The 20,825-nt window shown below is 37.8% G+C and overlaps 2 protein-coding genes and 1 long non-coding RNA gene across 18 annotated transcripts in view; 1 reads left to right on the forward strand and 2 right to left on the reverse strand.

Moving 5' to 3' along the window:
• Positions 1-7: 7 nt before the first annotated feature.
• Positions 8-2,512, reverse strand: LOC124294826. Of its 2 annotated transcripts, XR_006904762.1 has the most exons (4): positions 2,330-2,512; positions 990-1,130; positions 533-774; positions 8-280 (listed from the first exon to the last, which is right to left on the reverse strand). It is a non-coding gene; the product is annotated as an uncharacterized LOC124294826 (long non-coding RNA). The 2 variants fall into 2 exon arrangements; XR_006904761.1 differs by lacking the exon at positions 2,330-2,512 and having other exon boundaries at positions 990-1,285.
• A 2-nt stretch (positions 2,513-2,514) lies between these two features.
• LOC107221038 (histone H3.3) lies at positions 2,515-4,397 on the forward strand. Of its 3 annotated transcripts, none has more exons than XM_015659886.2 (4): positions 2,515-2,732; positions 3,242-3,279; positions 3,377-3,552; positions 3,905-4,397. In XM_015659886.2, the coding sequence occupies exons 1-4, from the start codon at positions 2,642-2,644 to the stop codon at positions 4,074-4,076; spliced, it is 477 nt and encodes a 158-aa protein (XP_015515372.1). In that variant the 5' UTR covers positions 2,515-2,641; the 3' UTR covers positions 4,077-4,397. The 3 variants fall into 3 exon arrangements, with proteins under 3 accessions (XP_015515372.1, XP_015515381.1, XP_015515388.1); XM_015659895.2 differs by having other exon boundaries at positions 2,576-2,732; positions 3,225-3,279; XM_015659902.2 differs by lacking the exon at positions 2,515-2,732 and having other exon boundaries at positions 3,080-3,310.
• A 173-nt stretch (positions 4,398-4,570) lies between these two features.
• Positions 4,571-20,825, reverse strand: part of LOC107221052 (NAD(+) hydrolase sarm1) — a 186,762-nt gene continuing 170,507 nt past the window's right edge. For 12 of the 13 annotated variants that reach the window (XM_046742179.1, XM_046742186.1, XM_046742183.1 and 9 more), the window contains 7 exons: positions 20,146-20,419; positions 19,562-19,729; positions 11,601-11,702; positions 9,093-11,099; positions 8,046-8,212; positions 7,665-7,883; positions 4,571-6,986 (listed from right to left, as the gene is read on the reverse strand). In XM_046742179.1, coding sequence (XP_046598135.1) covers positions 7,697-7,883; positions 8,046-8,212; positions 9,093-11,099; positions 11,601-11,702; positions 19,562-19,729; positions 20,146-20,419 — 2,905 coding nt within the window. In that variant the 3' untranslated portion in view covers positions 4,571-6,986; positions 7,665-7,696. Of the gene's footprint in view, positions 6,987-7,306; positions 7,345-7,664; positions 7,884-8,045; positions 8,213-9,092; positions 11,100-11,600; positions 11,703-19,561; positions 19,730-20,145; positions 20,420-20,825 lie in introns of all 13 variants that reach the window. The other variant, XR_006904758.1, reaches the window with a different exon arrangement.

Raw genomic sequence — 20,825 nt, forward strand, 5'->3', positions numbered from 1 at the left:
TGGGAAACATTATTACAAAATGAACAATAAACAATGTCTTAAGTCCAAAACCTTAGCCTAGTTCTATATTTCTATTCAAGTTCTCGGGATACAAAAATTAGAAGAGAGAATTAGAAGAGGTTAGCCTTACTTTTTCTTCATTTTTGTAGCCGAAAATTTTTGGTCCCAGATTCGATCTGAATGATCCTCATCTGACTAATTGGACCCTCAGGAACTCAGAAAATGCAGCGAAAAGAGTGTAGCACCAACAGGAGAGAAATGGCGAGCAAAAAAGCACCTGCTGAAAAATGTCAAAGACATAGGTTAACGTTTTTTGGCTGTAATTTTTCATGCGTTGATCGCAGCGTATTGGGGCTGCGCACAATCGATTTCCCTCGCAAAATTACATCGGAATAGTGCGTGAAAGAATTTTTTCAGCACTATTCAAAATCGCGATAATTTTCACCAAAAATGCAAAGGGGTTAGCCTTACTTTTTCTTTATTTTCGGAGCCGAAAATTTTTGGTCTCTTATTCGACTTGAATGACCCTTACCTGACTAATTGGACCCTCAGGAACTCAGAAAACGCAGCGAAAAGAGCGTAGGCCAACAGGAAAGAAACCTCCCAACCTTCTAACACCACCTGGTACCCTCTACCACCTCGTCCCTTTTCACCTCTTACTCAGCCTTGTTCTCCGCATCGTATTTGTTCTCTTCGTTCTCCTCCGACCACCTCCAACCACTGCCAACCACCGCCAACGACCACAGCCAACCACCTTGGGTTATACCTTGAATACTAATAAATATTTCCAGTATTAGAACACATGTAAAATATTGTGTAAGGAATAATATAGTATTTTTATTGACACGTCTTACCAGTAAAATTATCAGAAATTTTTAAAAAATGATAGAAATTTATGATAAATATATTGTAAACATGACAAGTTTGCAAAATTTCAGACGAATTGTAATTGCAATTGCTATTAAATATTATAAAAATGTTGTACTCACCGTGCACAAATCCTCGTCCTCTTCGTCCACCTTGTTCCTCTCGTATTTCTCGTCCTCCTCCTCCTTGTGCCTTTCTTCGTCCATCTCGATGGTGAATGCGGTGGTCGTCGGAGGTGGACGCTTTTTTTAAATTACAGCATACTGAAAAGGTGGCAAAAATTATCCAGCAAACCAATATGAATCCCACCAATACAAGCAATACGGGCTATTCCGCGGCAACCGGATCAGTCATCTATCAGATATTTTTTTAATTTGGCATGTGGATTGTGTGGGAGGAGTTAGATTTTTGTGCCAAAGCGCGAATCTCATAATGCAAAATTCGATTTTTTATTAACAATAACAAATTAGACTCCCATATTTTTCAAAAATTCATAACTTTGGCAAAAAATTCGATACAATATATTTTTTTTTTTCAAATTACGCGGAAAGCTCCATAGAATTTAAAAAAAAATACGAAATGTTAAAAAAAAGTTGTTATCAATTGTTTATTTAACAATTAATTTTTCAAAGATTTTTAAAACAGTGACTGACACGATCAAAAAATTTTTTTAAAATTCCGACATGTTCCTTGAACTGTACTACAATCAGTGAATCAATTCCAGAGGGGTGTTTTTCTTCGTTTTCGAGTTAAAAATCATTAAAGGTGTTCACACATTCCTGAAACTTCACTTATCGCTTTGAGCAGGCCTTGTGAAGGTACAGTATTTTTTTCAGATTCTTCAATCATGTCCTACATCGTGAAAATGATTCTAAAATAACGCTGCGACGCCACCGCGTTGTAGCGGTGGACGGCAACCGGCCGCCCGCCAATACGTAGAGACTCGGCGCGCCGCAATTTCATGCGCATCGACACCTTTAATGATTTTTAACTCGAAAACGAAGAAAAACACCCCTCTGGAATTAATTCACAGGTTGTAGTACAGTTCAAGGAACATGTCGGAATTTTAAAAAAATTTTTTGATCGTGTCAGTCACTGTTTTAAAAATCTTTGAAAAATTAATTGTTAAATAAACAATTGATAACAACTTTTTTTTAACATTTCGTATTTTTTTTAAATTCTATGGAGCTTTCCGCGTAATTTGAAAAAAAAAAATATATTGTATCGAATTTTTTGCCAAAGTTATGAATTTTTGAAAAATATGGGAGTCTAATTTGTTATTGTTAATAAAAAATCGAATTTTGCATTATGAGATTCGCGCTTTGGCACAAAAATCTAACTCCTCCCACACAATCCACATGCCAAATTAAAAAAATATCTGAAAGATGACTGATCCGGTTGACGCGGAATAGCCCATACCAAAATAAGACTCGTTGACCAAACCAAAATAAATGCCACGAACCCAACCACAATAAACCCCATCACAAAACCAAAACAATCCCCGTCAACTGAACCAAAATAAACCCCACCAATCAACCCGAAATAAACCTCAGCCGGTATAGTTGACTGTTGGGCAACTATCAATCTAGTACTTTCTATAACCATGGATAGTACGCAGTGAAATTTCAGACTGGCAACACTGGTCGCAGCGTCTCCCTACATCTCCCTATATCGCTGATCTTGCTTCGCGGTTTCGTTCGGATATATAATAATCATTTTAGCCTTAATTCTGGGTAATATTGACAGTGAGGGGCCCGTTAGTATTTATTAATGAATGAAGTGTAACTCGTTTTATCAGTCTACTCTCAAATTCCGATCTTTTATTGTAAAAGTATCGCGATGGTCAGACGGAAAAGAGCGCCAAGGTAGTAGAGAGGTTATGAACCGGATTTAAAAAATTCAAACGTTCACGACGCCGTCATTAACCCGCGAATAAGGCTTGTCCACAATTACATTATAATTAATCTGTTTTTTACCACATCACCGGTGTTATCATTGGCTTATCGTAATCTGCAATAAACCACATTTAGTTCGTCGTACGAGCTTGACAGCTCAAACCTTTTGTTAACCACAATGTCATGAATTTTTTGAAAGTGAAGTTAGTTACGTTATCGTAATGAAACATTAACGGAAAATTTGTCATTTTCCAATTTCAGAATCACTGTGATGAAATTAAATTTGAACTGTATGAGCTCATTTTGCTTGATTATGGTTTACTGAATTTCATAGAATTCTCAAGTTACGAAATAACGATTTTTTTTTCAACATTCATCGTTACAATAATGTTACTAACTTCGACATGATTGAATTTTGAAATTATAAAAATTCTACGGTTATTAACTTGAATTCAAACACAGACCATCACTGTCGTCAGCTTCATCAGTATCGAGATCAAGCGCTACACCCTCAAAGGTGATCGTCTATCTACATGGACCAATTATTTGTATGTGTTTCGATATTTCGGAAACTCTGCAACATCAAATGCTTATCATAATTTGTTCGTTTGCAGAAACATGTTAGCCCTACAAGAACGTTGGTGAATCTTCGCGCAAAAAGTGGCACTAAAGCGCTCCAAGAGATCAGATTCTTACAGAAGACGACAAAGCTACTGATTCCAAAGTTACCATTTGCTAGATTAGTTAGAGAAATTATGTTGGATTTGTTCCCTCGATTGGAAATTAACAGGTTCGTGTGTAAAAACTCATAACAACGAGCATGCGTATTATATGTAATAACTCTGATCGCATATGAATGATAAAAAATAAGTACCATCTACAGTCTCACATTACACGAAATTATACTGCATTTTTCGTTAAAATAAATGCATTCTGAATTCATAAAATGTTAGAATAGAAACTAATAATTACAATTTGTTTGGTTTTGCCTTCAGAAAAAAGTAATCCCAGGTTGGTATTACATTTCTAAAAATCAATCAACCTTGTAAATCGAACTAGCAAACTTTTAGAAAAATCAACTTCGGTGAAAGTTAGCTCCTATTAGTTACAGGAAAGTAATGTTTTTACATAATATTTTATAGAATACAAGCAAAAGCTCTCGAGGCACTTCAAGAGGCGTCAGAAATGTATTTGGTGCAATTTTTTGAAGATGCAATACTACTGTCACTCCATGCCAAACGTGTAACACTGTTTCCAACGGATATGCGATTAGTGAGAAGACTGAGGGGACGGCATGACATTGTAAACAGATGAATATAATTTCAATTCCATACGTACTTGACTGTAAATTATACTTCACTTTCGTCGAAAATAATTTAATTTTCGTGTGCGTATTAACTGAACAAATGGTCACAGCCATGCTTAAATATATTTTAGAACTAATTTTCATAAAGTGTTTAAAACTCGGCGTTTTTTGAAATCGTTTATATTAAGGCTGTTACAAAGTGATACATGTAATAGCCAGCTAGCTGAAAACTCACTGGAATATTAGATGATCCTTACACACACACACACATATATATATATATAAGGATCATCAAATATTAAGGATGTTACAAAATGATACATGTAATAGCCAGCTAGCTAAAAACTTACTGGAATATTAGATGATCCTTACACAGATAATATATACAAGGATCATCAAATATTCCAGTAAGTTTTTGAACAGCATTAATGAATATTCTATTTCACTTTCATCTGTAGGTTGTTTCATCAACTTACTAAATTCTAGTTTTTTTGTGTCACAGATGAATAGACATAACTGAAAACGAAATTGAACTAAACATAAAGTTCATTTTAAAGCGTATGACTATTCCTTTAAGATTCCAAAGTCTCGAAACTTTGAGATATATTATACAACGGTCTTAAGGAATATTTATTTTTATGTTATTATATATTATAATAAATCGTACTTCAAGCTGTGCAACACACACGCTGTCGTACAAATTTGTCAAAACAATAATATTGTAGTAGGTATCAATCACATGTAAACGTTGTACGTGATTCAAATTGAAGGAGACTTCATTCGAAAGATGTTGAACAATAATTGTATTTTTGCGAATAAAAATTTCTTTACGAGAAACATTGAAATATTTTTATTAAAATTCTTATTTCACTCTGTGAAACTTTGGTAAAATATACACTATATATGTTTCTAATCCAATGAATAACATCGTTTCGAAGCATTACAAAATACAATGCCTATAACCATACCATTCTGGTTTTCTTTAGAAAATAACATGTAATTTATACACTTGCATATAATAATAATAATAATAATAACAATTCAAATTAATTTTGTTACATACCAAAATAATGTAAATGATACAATCTAAATTAAAATATATTTCATAATCGGGTTAGCTGCAGTAAAAACAACCGTCGTTTATAGAATAGTCCATAATAATAATAATAATAATAATAATAATAATAATAACAATAATAATAATAATAATAGTGATAATAATAAAATAATAACATCAATAATAATAGTCTACTTAACTGCCTGCGAAATAAAAAGTATTACGAACAGTAATGTGAACTGTACAACAGATAATTAAAATCTAAAACATTATATATGTAATTATAATACGGTTCAGTTGGAGGAAATATAAAAAAAATCAATATCTGAAAAACAGGTTACCATTATCTATGTTATCCTAGTTCACGGTAAAATAGTGCCGAAAGTCTTATCATAAATATTCGGCAAAAAATAAATTAATAGTTGCCATTAGGTATCTAAGAAGACACTTGTTTTGTTTCTGCTTTTTTTTTTGTCGCAATTTTCATCTCAGGCACTATATTCATCATGTTAACATATACCCATATCATATCATTCCCTTTCACACTGCCATTCATCACATCGTCATAATATAATAATATACTGGAACAAAATCACACTGTGATTTACATACTTCTAATCATACTTTTCATTCTATGTATCGAGAATTAAATATACATTTATGTTTCTTTTCCTATTCAAATTACTAACTCGAATTACTGTCATAACTAAATTACGTTCAAAATCGCAAAATGTAGTTTAAACGGTAATAACAGTAGTGATATTAATATAATTAAGCATAATAGTAATAGTAATAATTAAATAACAAGTCAGTATCAACGCGTTATAAAATAAGAATTTATAAGCATTCTCCTTACTTTCGTATAAAGGACCGTACCTTATTGACACATTTGTCCATAAAGTTACGTTTCCTTTTAGGCTCAACACCGGTAGGCAGTGAGGATAGTGAGCCTTGGACTTTGTTCGGGGGTTTGTAATCGTTTGATGAAAAACTTTCAGCAGAGTCCAACCCCGCACCACAGCTCTTCGCCTTTGACAAGTTAGATTTTTCAGTACCGCTCATCAACAGTCTTTCTTTACCTGTCGACGACTCTGAGCTTACAGGTTCGGCAAGCGGCTCCTTTGTCTCAGATGCAGGTTCAGCTGTCGTCGATTCTAACAGGTCATCCATGCTCCTGGATCTGATTGTTGGTATTTGAGTTTTCAACAGGGAGCTTTTTTCATCGCTGGCTTCATCCGGAGACAAATTGTCCTGCAACAGCGATTCCTCAGCTTGCGGTTTCACCCTCAATCTCGGCACAGGCATGGGATTATTATGTATCGAAGGTCCAGATACACAGCCAATCGTTGCTTCTCCACAGATGTCAGAATCTATTTTTTTATTGTTGCTAACAACTACAGATTCTACAACTCTGTTTTCTTCACCATCCAAAGAAGATTCGGCGCTATTTTGGGAAATTCTGTCAACGGTTTCTACCGATTCAGCTGTATCTGAAAATCCGTCCAAACTTCTTGATCTGGGCCTACACTTCTCCTGGTTTTCTTCCGTTCTTGCAGCCTCGGCAAAGGATTCTTCACCCTTCAACACTGATCCCAAACCATCCTCATCTAGCAGACCATCCAGACTCCTTGATCTTGGTCTTGGAACTGGTTCTGGGGCTGCTGGGACAGGGAGAATTCTCTGCTTTTCCTCTTGATCAAGCAGTTCCAGTGATCGAGATCTTGTCGATGGAGGGGGAGGATGTCTCGGGGGTCGACGAGGTATCGAACTTCCTCCCGGACGTGTATGAACAAATTTTAGACGTGGAGATGTCGGTGGAAGACCCATCAGCCAGCGAGATGGACTTGACGATTTCCGAAGCCTGTAATAGCAGTTGAAGAAGAAAAATTTAGGTAAACTTAGAAAATCGTTTTACAGCACTAATACAACATTAATAGTAAACAATAAACCATAATTAAGTAGATGAATGAAAAAGTGTCAAGCAAAAACAAGCATATCATAAGTACACCAAAACTGTAATCGTGTTTTGAAAACACAGATTAATGCAAAAATACCACTAAACAGAGCTGCAATGTAGAATAGTTCAAAAGTGAGGGTTGAAAAAAATGGTGAAACAAATGATCAATCTAACATGGCCACTAAAAATTTAGGTAGCGAAAAACAATTTATGATTAAACCAACCTAATCATGTTAGTCTTGATGCAAAGTCTATTCCTGGGCTGCATGAAAGAAAGAAAAGACAATCATGTGGTTAGTAATCTTCCAACTTTGTTGTTAGCTGCCTCACATTCACTCATTAGCAAATATCCAAAACTTGTTATTCATACGCAAAGCGTTATTACGTTTTGCTGTATTATTTCAAAAGAATATTACTCAAGAACATTGTAATCAAGCCGTGTATTTGTTAATAGTATCACCAGTATATTGCAGAAAGTAATTAGTAGATTTTGAAGCGAAATTAACGATTCCAAGACAGATACTATCGAGTCAAATGTGCGGGCGAGCTGATATTCATATATAAATTGAAGTTGATTCTCACCTGTTGGGTATAGCTGTGGGGGGGCCATCTAGTCAATCTCTACCATTTATCGAGTCTTTGTCACTTCCGCGACTTTCATTGCTGTGCATTCGCTGATAACTGGGTTGTCGTATATTTGTGCTAGCTGGTGTGCTTGGCTGAGTAACATCTTTGGATGCCAAACTTCTTGGTATGCCACTAGAGAGGTCCGACCTCATAGGAATTTCACCGCGCATAAACCTGCGTTTGTCAAATTAGAATAGGAAAATTAGTGGAATGAAATGACTATCGCTTATGTTTGAGCAACTACAATTGTAACTGTATACCTATTACCTATATAATAAACTATCGAATGGAGTTTCACATCACAGAAATATTACTAATAGACAATTATTATCGCACCTTTCTAGCTTGTCTACGCAAGCATCTTGGTAATCGTGTATCCAACGGACACCATTGAAGTGACATACTGCCCTCATATCTTCCGGAAGGTCTTCTGGCTCTGGCCATTGAAAATTATCTATTATGGGAATGATGTTGCAATGTGATCCTAGGGCTGCAACGATTTCCTGTTGAGAAGAAAAGCACATATTCGCTATTAATTATATGATCATCCGCAGTTGTGTGGAGTGTCTTATGGCTTCAATAATATGAGTTCAAAGGTTTCGTGAGATTTATTGAAATCTGAATAAGTATTTGGAACAAATATAGGAACGGAGCCAAACAAGAGTGCGCAGAAACAGTTCTCTATCAATAAATGGCCATAGGTCAATTATGCGAATAAAAAAATACGAAGAACTTATTGCAAGCTAGGAGGCTTTAGTTTTTTCACATGGAATCAATATACTGCAAAAGATACAAATAGGATATTTAAAATTAAATATGGCCCAATGGGAGTAATAAATTTTTCTGCCACCAGATGTCGCCACATTTCCGTTCCCAATAACTTTTACAAACTAGATATAATATTGCCTATGATGACATTTGTAGATGCGGAAAAGGGCCAGATGTTATTGACCATATTTTTTGGCAATGCGAATTATATGAAAGTCAAAGAAATAATATGTTGAAAAAAAAACGTAAAATTGAATTATATCAACCCTATTCCGTAGTTTCGTTTTTACAAGTATAGACCTTAACGTTTAAAAAAGAGTGAAATTATTACGCGTTCTTGTTTACTCTACATTTACGAATTTTCATATACTTGATTTAGAGATAAGAGTATCTAATCATATAAATAAACTTAAAATTGTACTTCAATACGCGCCAATGTTGAGCGTTGTTGTACGGCAAAGTGGCCTATATAGTTGAAGCCAACAAAACAATACTGCTACTACTACTACTAGATTTTACAATTTTTCTTCGAAAAGAACGAACTTCGCCGTATCAATTTTGGAACTATATAAGTGGAATCTTGTAGTATCATCAATCAATGTTGAGTTTACTTACCCTGTGTACCCAGTCTTTGCATTCGGTATCCTGTATACATCGCTCCAAAGCGTTGGGTGTGAGAACAAGTAGGAAGTGTTTCGCCTGTCTGATACTTTGAAGAAGGTTATTGTCAAATTTCCCAGCCTCCAATCTCTCGACGTCGATAAATACGGAGAATCCCCTGAGCTGCAGATGGACCTTGAGTAGACTGGCGAGTTGCGACCCGTTGGATCTTCTATAGCTGACAAAAACATCGAGAGATTTGTCTGGCGACTCGTCACCGGACGAATTAAATATTCCAAGATTATGTGGCTTGTTTTTGATCGCTTCGAGTATCATGAGCCTGTGAATGCTGTTAGCGATACCGCACTCGTTCTGAAGCTGATCCTCGGACAAATTACCGATCGAGTCCTTGTCGACGCCGGCATTAAGCATCGCGTATGTATAAATCGAAAACTCTGGTCCAATGGATTCAAGGAAACTGTTCAAGTTCCCGGTGTCCCTGCTGCTGTAGTCGGCCATTTTTTTCAAATTTTGAAGCTCCCTGGTGAACCTCCTCCGCCTGATGCCGTTCGTCAATCCGATGTCCTCGATCAGATTCGACTCCGTAAGCTGTAGGAGGAGATCGCCGTCGACCCTGCTCTCGACGAAGTTCAGGGCATACTCGGCAAATCCGATCTGTTTCACCCACTCCCTGACGTCTTCGGTGGACCAAAGGGGAACCTGCTGGCTGAGCTTATGGGGAATCTCCTCACCGATGAGCCTCAGAGCCTGAACGGCGTATTTCGACGCAACGGCGTTAGGGCAGCTGGCGACCTTCTTGAGAGGTTCGATGGCCCCGATCTCGCGGAATATCTCGGTGTTACCCTGCTGTTTCTTGATCCCAGCCTCCATGCAGAAATGGAAGGCAGCAAGATTCCTGGCCTCCTCTCGTTTCGAGCTCAGAACCGGGACGAGTCGTTCGAGCCAGTTCTTGCTCTGCCCGTGAGCGTGGGCGAGATTCGACTTTGCAAATTCGTAGGGATTGTGCGACGTTACGAAGGGCTCGACGAGGTCCAGGGTTCCGGACTTGAGTACCGCAGCCTCGATCTCCTTGTTCGCAACGAGAACCGCGATGGCCAGACAGGCGTAGTACTTGATGTTATCGTCGGTGTGAAAGGCCAGTGGGAACAGCCACATCGGTACCTTCCTCTTGATCATGGCCTCCTGGTTCTCGGCGCCGCCGTAAAGCGAGAGGTTCGCCAAGGCCCCGGCACAGTGTCTGAGTGTCTCGACGTCGTTCTTTCGGCACTCGAAGAGCACGGCGTCGAGGCCGCCAAGCCTGATTACGTCGCTGCAGGTTCCCTCGCTGTGCTTGAAGAGGTGTTCCAGTATCCCGGTGCCTACCCTGGAGTGGTTAACCGAGTTCGCGTTCTTGGTACATACGCATGCTACGTTGACGACCTTCTCGAGTCCATTCTCAACGACGTGAGCTCTGTTCTCGTTCGTTAAACATTGTTCCAACAGCCTCGCGGATGAGAACTGAAGCTCGATATCTTGGGCTATGCAATTTGACATGAGCATGTCGAGACCCCCTCGATTCCTCAGGGTGTTGCACAGCGTGTAGCCGAGGTCGTGACCGTGGGTAGGAACTGCCCATGCCTTCCGGATGATCTCGCTAACTCTGTTCAGTAGCAGCGGCGCGTTTGCGTTCTTTCCATCGCTGGCCTTCAGCCGCTGTACCAGAGTGTCCAAAAAGCCAGAGTACTTCGCTTTAGCCCGCTCAACGTCCTGAAGATTCGAATTTGATGAGAGCACGTCAAGGTCGTCCAGTGGCAAGGAAAGGAGCTCGTCTTCGGCGGGCCTCATGCCGTTGTTCATCAGCTGGTTAACCGCCGACGTGGCCGATGTGATCGACGCCTTTGAGCTGACCCCCTTCGACGCTATCGTTACGCTCGATTGCGAACTAGCCGCCATGTGCTTCTCGTGATTATATATACCCGTCGACGTCACCGTCTGTCTCTGCTGCTGAGCTGCCATTGCTTTCTGTAGGAAGAAAAAAAAAACCAGTGAGCAAAACACGCTGATATTAGACGCGTAAACAAATTAATTCGACGGTCGTTTAATCGACAAATTACTAATTCAACGCTACCAAAAAGACATTATTTGTACAGATAACTGTATTATACAAATGAGATTTCCGACGCCGAACTGGGAACTTTTGCGTCGATTACAGGAGTTAGATTCAGGATTTAAATCAGAGTATCTACGAACAGGAAAAGTACAACGCTCAACGATTTGAGAGTAGGTACTATATTGAATTTTTGTTACTCGGCCAAATATTTTTTCAAAGTATTCTCGCGGAGTGATACGTATAGTATATAAATAAACGCGTCCGAGATTTGAAACGCATTTACAATGTGCTTACACGTTTCCCGGTAGTTTGAGAATAAATTATTCGTATAATGTAGACCGTTACAGCAATAACGATAATGAAATTGAAAATATTCAGCCAAATAACAATATGCTAATATTTTAAAATCTTACCTTTTCCGAACTATACGAATCGCTCTGTACTTTCATCGTCGATGCGGACATGTTGTTGCTTTCTTGATGCGATAGATCACCAGCCTTAAGACTTCGTTGTTCCTGCGTAAAATGAATAAAAAGGAAACGAAATTAGATTAAAAAATTGTTACGTTAATTTTCGGAATACGTGGGAAAAAAGTTGCTGAGCTGCTGCTTGAAACGAACGTTTCACAGTCATTCAATATTGACGCTCTGCTGAGCGATATCGCTGGCAGTTTTTTTTTCCGCGCCTTGAATATGAAACGAAATAAGGAATAACAAAAATAAAACTGCAGATGTTTATAGCTCGGAAATATATTCACGAACTTACGTCGGCCGAGTGCTGAGTGCTAAGATTATAACAGCCGCAATGCGGATTTAAAAAAATGTTCATTTCTCTCATTTGGTACTGGTGGGAACGGTTTCATTTGAATTTCGAACGTCTCCTGTTTCGCGGGTTTAAATCGACGACATAAACGGAGGGTGAATTTGTCAGTGTTTAGTGAAAACAAAAATACAAAATGAAATAAAATATCAACGATTCGTAAGTGCGTGTATGTGAAAATTATTTCCGCAGTAACAATGACTGCCTGTAATTTCTGTATTAAGAAAAATCTATGAACAGTTTTAAATCGTTACAATTAGTTCAGGAACTAGAGAATAAAAATGTATAGAAAAAAATTACTCGACAAGCATGAAGTTGTGCAAAAAGCAGAATAAAAAAAAAAGTTTGAATAGTATTATAGAATTGTATACAGACGTTTACGAAAGATCGGTGAGAGTTCAATCAATAATATTGCAAATTGTTAAGGTCGGTAAATAATCAACACCGACACAATTAATTTTTGCCCATGAAATTACAACGTATCAATGAGATAAGGAGAAAGAGAGAGAGAGAGAGAGAGAGACGATACACTTCCGCACTAGATTCTGTATATCCTTTAAAAACACTCGTGTGATTAAGCGATCGAACCGAAAATTTTTTTACGCGGCTTGCATGAAGGATGGAAAAATGACAGACGCGTGCGACTCGATGCGAGCAACTAAACGTTCTGGCAGAAAATATCTGCAAGACCGAAACTTTTCCGCGCATGTTGAGAGGCACTCATCATGGGTTATGATGACGTATGCTATGCTAAATATACCTACGAAATAGTGACGTGTCGTCGATTGCCGCGTGTTTCGTATTCAAAGCATTATAATATATACGTGTACACACACCATATATATTATTTTTATGCAAACAAGTTATTTTTCACAATAATCACGTAGTGAATAATTTCATCTCGAAAGCAAAGATCGAGAATCTTCCGTACACGAAGCGTGCGCCGTAATTGATCGATCCGTGGATAAAAAAAATCCTGAATTTCTTATGTCTGAAAATATTCGCACGACATACGATACGCGGGAGGAATCGACGGTTATGGTACCATTGATCCGTTAAAAAATCTAAATATCATTCCGCCATTTTGAAAAGCAAGTTGATTTAAAATATATGTCGGTAATCGTCATTGCTTCTTCGGATTCAAACTCGAAGCTGGTAACGCAAGCTTCTGGTAGACGTGCACCTGGTTCGATCTATCGAACATGTGCCAAAAGCCAATCTTGTCAAAGGATGTAAGACGTATATATAGAACTTGGGAAAATTTTACGCGAAAAGTGTTATTTTCGAGGGTCTCGTTTAATCCAGATTTCTCGATGTATCAAGTATCGCAGTTTTATGATTCCCAGACTTTTTCCGAGTTTCCGCGAACGCTAACTTTTCGTTAGTTTTGCAGGGATTATAAATTTCTCATTGACCAATTTTCAACATATTATTCCCACAAAACTAACCTGATAAGATTTTCAATTGTGAACACAGAGAAGAGTTATAATAATTTCGTAGAGAGAAGAGTGAAATTTTCGCATGCTGATCTCAGCGTTTGATTTTAACTGTGTAAAATGATACGCTACCAGAACAGTAATCGAAAAATATGTAACAATAATATGAAATTTAATTGTAACTGATTTCGATTTACATCCGTATATACAGATGTATAATGGAAACACAGAATTGCTTTCAAAAGAAAATCAAACCGTCTTTAAATTCTGAATAATATTTATACCTATACATAAGACTTACAGAAAGAGGTTGAGAAAATTTTTGCCGACGCAAAATACCACGATTCACTGGCCAAGGCGCACTCATGTCGTAAATTTGAATAAACTCCGCGGTTTATAAGTATTTACCGCAAGATAGCACGGTGTAAAAATCAGCACAGGAAGGATTGAAGGAAAATCACGATATAAAACTCAATAATCATTTAACATTCCAATCAGATCGCGATGTTAAACAGAACTTTGAAAGGAAATTCGTATTCACACATTATAAATCTCCGTAAAAAAGGAAGTTGATAAAATTTGTTACCACTACTATCACTCTCAAACCGCAAACACTCGCGTTTTCCAGTTTCGACGAAATCTCTTCGTACTTGCTCAGTGTTATAAACGCAGAATAAGTTAAATTGAATTTTTTAGGATGTTATAATGTATATTATGCATATTTATATTCCCTACAAATGTGATTACAGTTCTACTTCAAAAAGAAAAGCAAAGAATAGAATGTGATTAGATTAACAAAACGAAATTTCTCCTCGTTAAAATTTACGGTAAAATGAAAAATAAAAACGAAACTTTATAGTTGGTTAGAATTTGAAAAAACTATGACGAAATCGGTACGAGTAATAAAATATGGAGAAAGATGGAGCGGAGTTAAAAATATTATCGGTAACTGAAAAAAAAAACTTCCGTATTTATTCTAGATCCACGTGTCGATGTAAGATAAATTTTTCCTTTTCTATCGCGACGCGAAAACGGAGTTACGAAAGCTCGCAATCAGCCAGTACGGGAATCGTCGATCACTCTGTTCTGGCGAGTCTAGCCGCGACGCCTGGCGTCGGATGTTTAATTTCGTCGTACATGTTGCGTGTTATAACCCTAGCTAGAAGAACAGCGGAAGCTCTGCAGAGCAAAGAAAGACAGGATAGACGTCCACGTGACCATCGAACCGTCTGCCAATAACAACAAAGCGTATCTCTATACAAATTTCCCGCCATCAATGCTGCCCGCGTGGGCGTCGTGACGCCGATCGTGGGCACAGGTGGGCCAACAACCGCGTACGGATTTGGGCTGAAAAACGAAATAGCGATGAACTTTGAAAAGTGGAAATGAGCAGGGATAAAGGAAGAGAGAGAAAGAGAGAAAGAGAGAAAGTTCAAAGAAAACTGCTGGAAATTACAGGGGGTAACAAAAATTGTGGCGATATTTTTCAGCGAATGATTAATGAGTCTCCTAGGAAATCGCATTGATCTTGATTCTTGACCCGAGGCCTTGAATCGCCGGAGCACGGTTACTAATATTGCACCAATTGGCAACGAACCCAAAATTATTCTATTTCCGTCATTTCTCAGTCACGTGGGTTGTACACGACAAACGTTACGTATTCACGGTTCACCGAATTTCGAGACTTGCTTGCTTTGCGTTTTTAGACAGCGTGATAGCAGCGCCAAAAAATTTTCAAATTTGTCATCTAAAAACGAGTTCCGTAATTTTTCGACATCTTTTTTTCATACGTTCTGCGTCATCCGCGTACACGATGAATTTTTGTATTGAATTTATCAATCGAAATTTACTCGTATTATCAAATATTTCTAGCAAAATTTAACGAGATCCGTACTTCTTTGTTCACTCTATCGGTTTCTATTTGTTTTTTTAAATTTATTTAATTGAGGAATAAATATACGGAGTCGGTAGAATATATAAAAAATAATATTAAAATAGTAAAAACAAGCATGCAGAGACGTTAATTTTCCTCACGAGTGATTTACGAGAAGTAATAGAATAATGAAGTCCGCCGTTGATTTCATTCTTTTTTTTTTTTCACTTCTCTTTTTCCATAACATGAAAATATTATGACTCGGGTAGGCCACGCAAAATAAACGCGGTTGGCTGAAGTCAATTTTAATCGATTAATTAAAATAGAATATACCGACATCTGCGTGTATCCGTATGCAGACAATTTACGAGCCCCCCTAGAAAAGGTATTACGTTTGTATACAGTGCAACATCATCATTGTGTGTTTATAAGTTAGGCTGTATATCACTTTCAGAAATTTATAATTATTGCTTCTACAGGTTCACCAAGTTACACAGACACGATATCACAATGTTATTAATTCTGGTCTTTAATGACTTCTAAATATTTCTTCGATACGTTATTAAGATCATTTCAAACAAATGATACAATTGTTGTCAAGTCTTTCAAATTCAAATGAAAAACACGTGAAATCTTCACTTTCTATCGAATACATGAAATATCTACATTTTTATCAAACACCATTTTTCCTAGCTGTATTTACGTTAGTTTAAGGTCGCAAGGTACCTGAATTCGAAATATCTTTTGTTTACTAATATATTCAAGCTAACTTTCACGTGCATATTTCTGTTCTGAAAATAAAGCTTCTCCCCAAAATTGAAGCAATTCGAAGCATCATTCACTGAGTTATCACGGATAACGTTTCTAAATACGGGAAAAACTGGAGCGAAGAATTTTTCGGGCACGACAGATTGGCGATAATTACAAAGAGTGCATTTGCTTTTGATTTTAAATCTTCTGCACTCTCATATCAGCACTTTGCATAATTTTCGACATGTCCTGTCCTTCGGAATGATTCCTACTTTGCCTAATTTCGATCACTTATTACATACCCCAGGCTTACATCGACCGTTGAAAATCGTAAGAATTTTCCGACGAGCTTGTAGAAAGTTACACTTTTCACACGAGGTAAATAAAGCCGTTGTATCAAATTCCCGGGGTCTGAGTGACGGGAAAAAACCCCGTGTGAGCCTCACGAGCTTGAGACTCATCGCACACTGACTGACTTACAAAGCAACCTTGCATCGATCGATCCGATACTCTCTTTGCAGACGGCATTTCTCGACTGTAATAGAAACGGGAGAACCTATCGACCTGGGGCAGCGACGTCGACAGCGACGGCGTCGTCCTGACGGTGAATCACGAAATCCTGCGCTGCCAGCTCCTGTTATCCTGATACTCCAGAATGTCTGACTAATTGTAAGCGGAGAGCTCGTCCTATTGGATCGGTAGTCCGGTCCGGGTGGTAATAAGATTTTTAATTTTTACTTGGATCGGGGGTAAAAATGTAGGAGGATTGGAAAATAGAAGGGACATCGTTATCAAATTGTTAAAAGCGCGAAGATCCATTTCATAGAGAATATTCAAAGTCAAAGTACAGATAGAAAGGTTTTTATATTTTCGTTTTTTCTGCTCTGACTTACAATTAGCTACATTTTAAATTTTCGACACTCCGACTTTCCATACTTTGAAATTTTGTAAAACACACAGCTCCGTCTTTGAAAATTTGATAATGTAACCTTTTTATTTTTCAAATTTCCCACATTTGTACTCCTCAAGTCCCGTCATTTCAAGCTCTGAGAATAAGGGAGAACGTCAATTTCTTTTTTACCCTTCCACTTGTATTTTCAAAATCCTAACAGTTTTTCACAGTTTTATACATTTCTTTACACGAAGAAAAGTGAGGGAAATTTCTTGTTCATTCAAAGACTGCGGGAGCGGTAATTTGATTAAAGAGTTGAGGAATATTGAAATTTACAAAAATATCTAGCGAAAATTTGAATCAAAAAATTGAAAAGCTATGTTTTCAAAATGGAACTGCAACAATTTTGCAATACGAATAAAAAAGAAACAAAAAAAAAGTCTGAGAGCGAAGTTGCATAATTTTTTTAAAACACTTTCCGAGCTAAGAAATTCGCGAGAAAGATGCGAAACTCAACCCAATTCTTACCTACTGTTTCACATAAACCGATTTGTAAGAACTCGAGAAACCCGATACTGGCGTTGAAACTTTGGATAAGATCAATTTTCAATTTTTGAATTACCATTTTTGAGCAATAAATTATGATACAGTTTAAATTTCATTCCGTACCAGGAGTACATCATTTTCAAGGACTAAATGGAAGAGTGGCTGGCTTATATATATAATATTGTATATATGTGCATATGTATCCACGCACAGATGTATATCTATATGAATGACTAGGGATATTATGTAAGCTACTACATACAAGAGTATCGACCGGCTTGGTGTTACACGAGGAAATGTACACACACATACATGTACGTTTAAATACAGAGGACGAGGTATAAATGTATGAATTTATTTCGTGGAATGTTTACCTTGAAAAATAAACACACCGAGAGACACACTCAAACTTATTAAGTGCGTCAATACGTTAGCATAAAATAACATTGTCGCATTAGCATGTAAAACCATCCCGTTCGTCCAAAGATTTTTGATGTACGTACGTAGATATGTATATGTTTTTGTATACATCGAGCATATTTTACGCGTTTTTTCATGCGTGGACCAAGTACCCGTTTCTATGACGGTCAAGCGAGCCGGCGAATGCGCGTGCGTGGAGTGATGAAAAGACTACTTTCAACTCCTAGGAGTCAAAAGTGGTCTTTTCTATACTGCGCGCACGCGCTGTGGCAAACAAATCTAATATTACGAGACCCTAACATCAATTTCGTGCTTTCCGTAAAGAAATCGTCAATGCTTGTGCGTACGTGTACAAATATGTATATTTATTTGTAATCCGCTAATTTAAATTTCACATTCCTAAACTTGGCGAAAAGTATATTATAATATATAAAGTAAACAAACAACGCGGACGACACAATTGTGTGCCGGGCTAATTTTAAATTATGGTGAACTATAGTCTGAAGGACTGGTGCAAAGAAAGTTAATCAGTTCGCGTGACGGAATAATAGAAGAGGGAAGGGCGAGAGGGTGAAAACGCGACTGTGATATAAATCTCTGTCCACTGGTGGTCTAAATCTACGGAGGGAAAAAATCGTTCGTTGAAAGGGTTGGTCTCTCATACTTCAGGGATATGTGATTATGAACCGCATGTTACCTTTTCCAATTTTCATTATTCTCCCCAACTTTCCATATCTTCATCATTTATTATCGTTACGCTGCCGGTAATTCGTCCAATTTCTACAAATTTATTCAGCGAGATTCAATTTCGAACAAAGTAAAATCTGTCCAATATTTTTATCATCGCGATGTTTCAAGTGTTAACGTTAATACTGTTTTTATTCCGTTAAAATTTCACAGAGGGATGAGATTTTGCGGGATGAGAGAGAAAAAACACCAGAGGGTGAATGAAAGTGTGAGAAAATATAAATACAAAACAAAGCAACGAAAGAAAGGGAAAAATTCACCAATCACGTTGAGAAGCACGCGAGTTGATGTGGGTGGTACCAATAAATGAAAATTTGACAGGTATTCTACATGCCGGGAGTATTTTTTGGCACGACTTCAACTATCCATCCGAGAATGAGTCACTGTGTATCGTATTATAACATTATTACACGTTATACATACAACAAATCAGCGAAAAATTAACCGCATGTTAAAAATCTACGTGTACACATATAAACGAATACATGTATGTCGTATAGGCTGTACGTTTTCTATAACAAATGGCATGCTGTATAATAACAATAGTCTACCTCTAGTTACGCGATAGGAAAACCACCTACTCAGTATGTTATATTTCAGGATTTACGCAGAACTGAAAAATCCGGATTTAAAAAATTCTGAATCAGCGAGTAGCAGTTTGTCATTAAGGCGAATTTAGATTGTTGATAAAATATTGCAGCAAAAATATTTACAATCAGATGAAAATGAAGGGGGCGCAATCGAACGGTAGAGCAGAGAGTAAAAAATAGTATCCAAATATGTCGTTCTCCACGAAATTCCATAGCATTTTCACTTCATTGAGTTTGATTCATTAATTTTCTAAATAAAATATTCAAAGCAACCAAAAAGAAATAACAATATTGCACTCACCCTCGCCGAGGCGACGCTTTTTTCTGCCGAGACGCCATCAAGCTCGACTCTCGCCCTGGCGACTGTAGCTGCGCTTTGCTCCTTGTAAGAAACGTCACCAGCTTGAAGTGCCCTCATCTCAGCGCTATTTTCTGTAGCTTTTTCCGCGCTGAAACCGTCGGTCACGACCTGTCGTAAAAGGAAATTAGGAATTAACAAAGGATACCATCAATTTTACGAACCCAAAATCCACTCAACAGTTTATTGGAATGGATAGACGAGCACGCTATGTTGACATTACGTCGAAACATCTTCACGATTGGACGGGAAAAATTGAAAGTCACTGGTACAGTTTCTGATCATTCGAGACTAGTTTCGATGGTTTAATGAATGTAGAAATTCAATTTCCGAACAATTTAAAACAATTTTAATGACCTAAGAACCGAGAAAAGTTGTTCTAAAACCGTTACAACTAAGATCGTATCACTTGTCGGAATGAATGAAATTCGAACGGATCAGAAATTTGAACAACAAACTTGATGTGCTTTTTCAGAAAAAGGTTGTGAAGAGGAAAAGGCTACGAGGAGACTCGATATCTTAATTACCTTCGTTTTTGAGGCGCTGGTCATCTTCTTTTGCTCGAATTTCATGGTCTCCGGACCGGCTGGAATGATGGACATGCTGGTCATGGTGGGCATGTTGGACATGCCCATGGGCTGGTTCATGTTGTGAAGATTACCCAACGAGTTGAGAGAGTTTAGCTGCTGGGAGGGCGAGCCACCTGTCAAAGTGACCGTGCCTGTGACTGGAGGCGGCGTGTCCGGATCCGGAAACGTGACCAGAGGCTCGGAGAGGTTTTCATCGGTGCCACTGCCGTCTCTGTGAATCGGAAAAGGGTGATAAGTTGGTATCACTGTAGGCAACAATGCGGCGTGAATTTTTAAATACTACAATTTGGTGTAAATCTAATCCAATCTGATGTCAAGATTTGGAATTGACCACAAATGGTGTTCAATAGTTGTCCACATCAGCCAATTTTGGTCAATCTCAACACCGTCATTTTTTACAGTGTAGGTGGTGGATGAACGGATGACGAATGGATGATACTTTATCACGAGTAACGAAAAATGGTTATCCGGTAATGGTTAACTTTAGGATTGTCCCTTGAACTTAGTACGAACTGTAATCATACCGATATTTCGAAAACTCGACTCGTTCAGAGTGTACGCATCAATCTAGAAGGATTCAACGGATTGGTCGAATATCATGGGATACCTTCATACCT

The sequence above is a fragment of the Neodiprion lecontei genome, chromosome 5, assembly GCF_021901455.1.
Source record: "Neodiprion lecontei isolate iyNeoLeco1 chromosome 5, iyNeoLeco1.1, whole genome shotgun sequence".
Taxonomy (NCBI): Eukaryota; Metazoa; Arthropoda; class Insecta; order Hymenoptera; family Diprionidae; genus Neodiprion; species Neodiprion lecontei.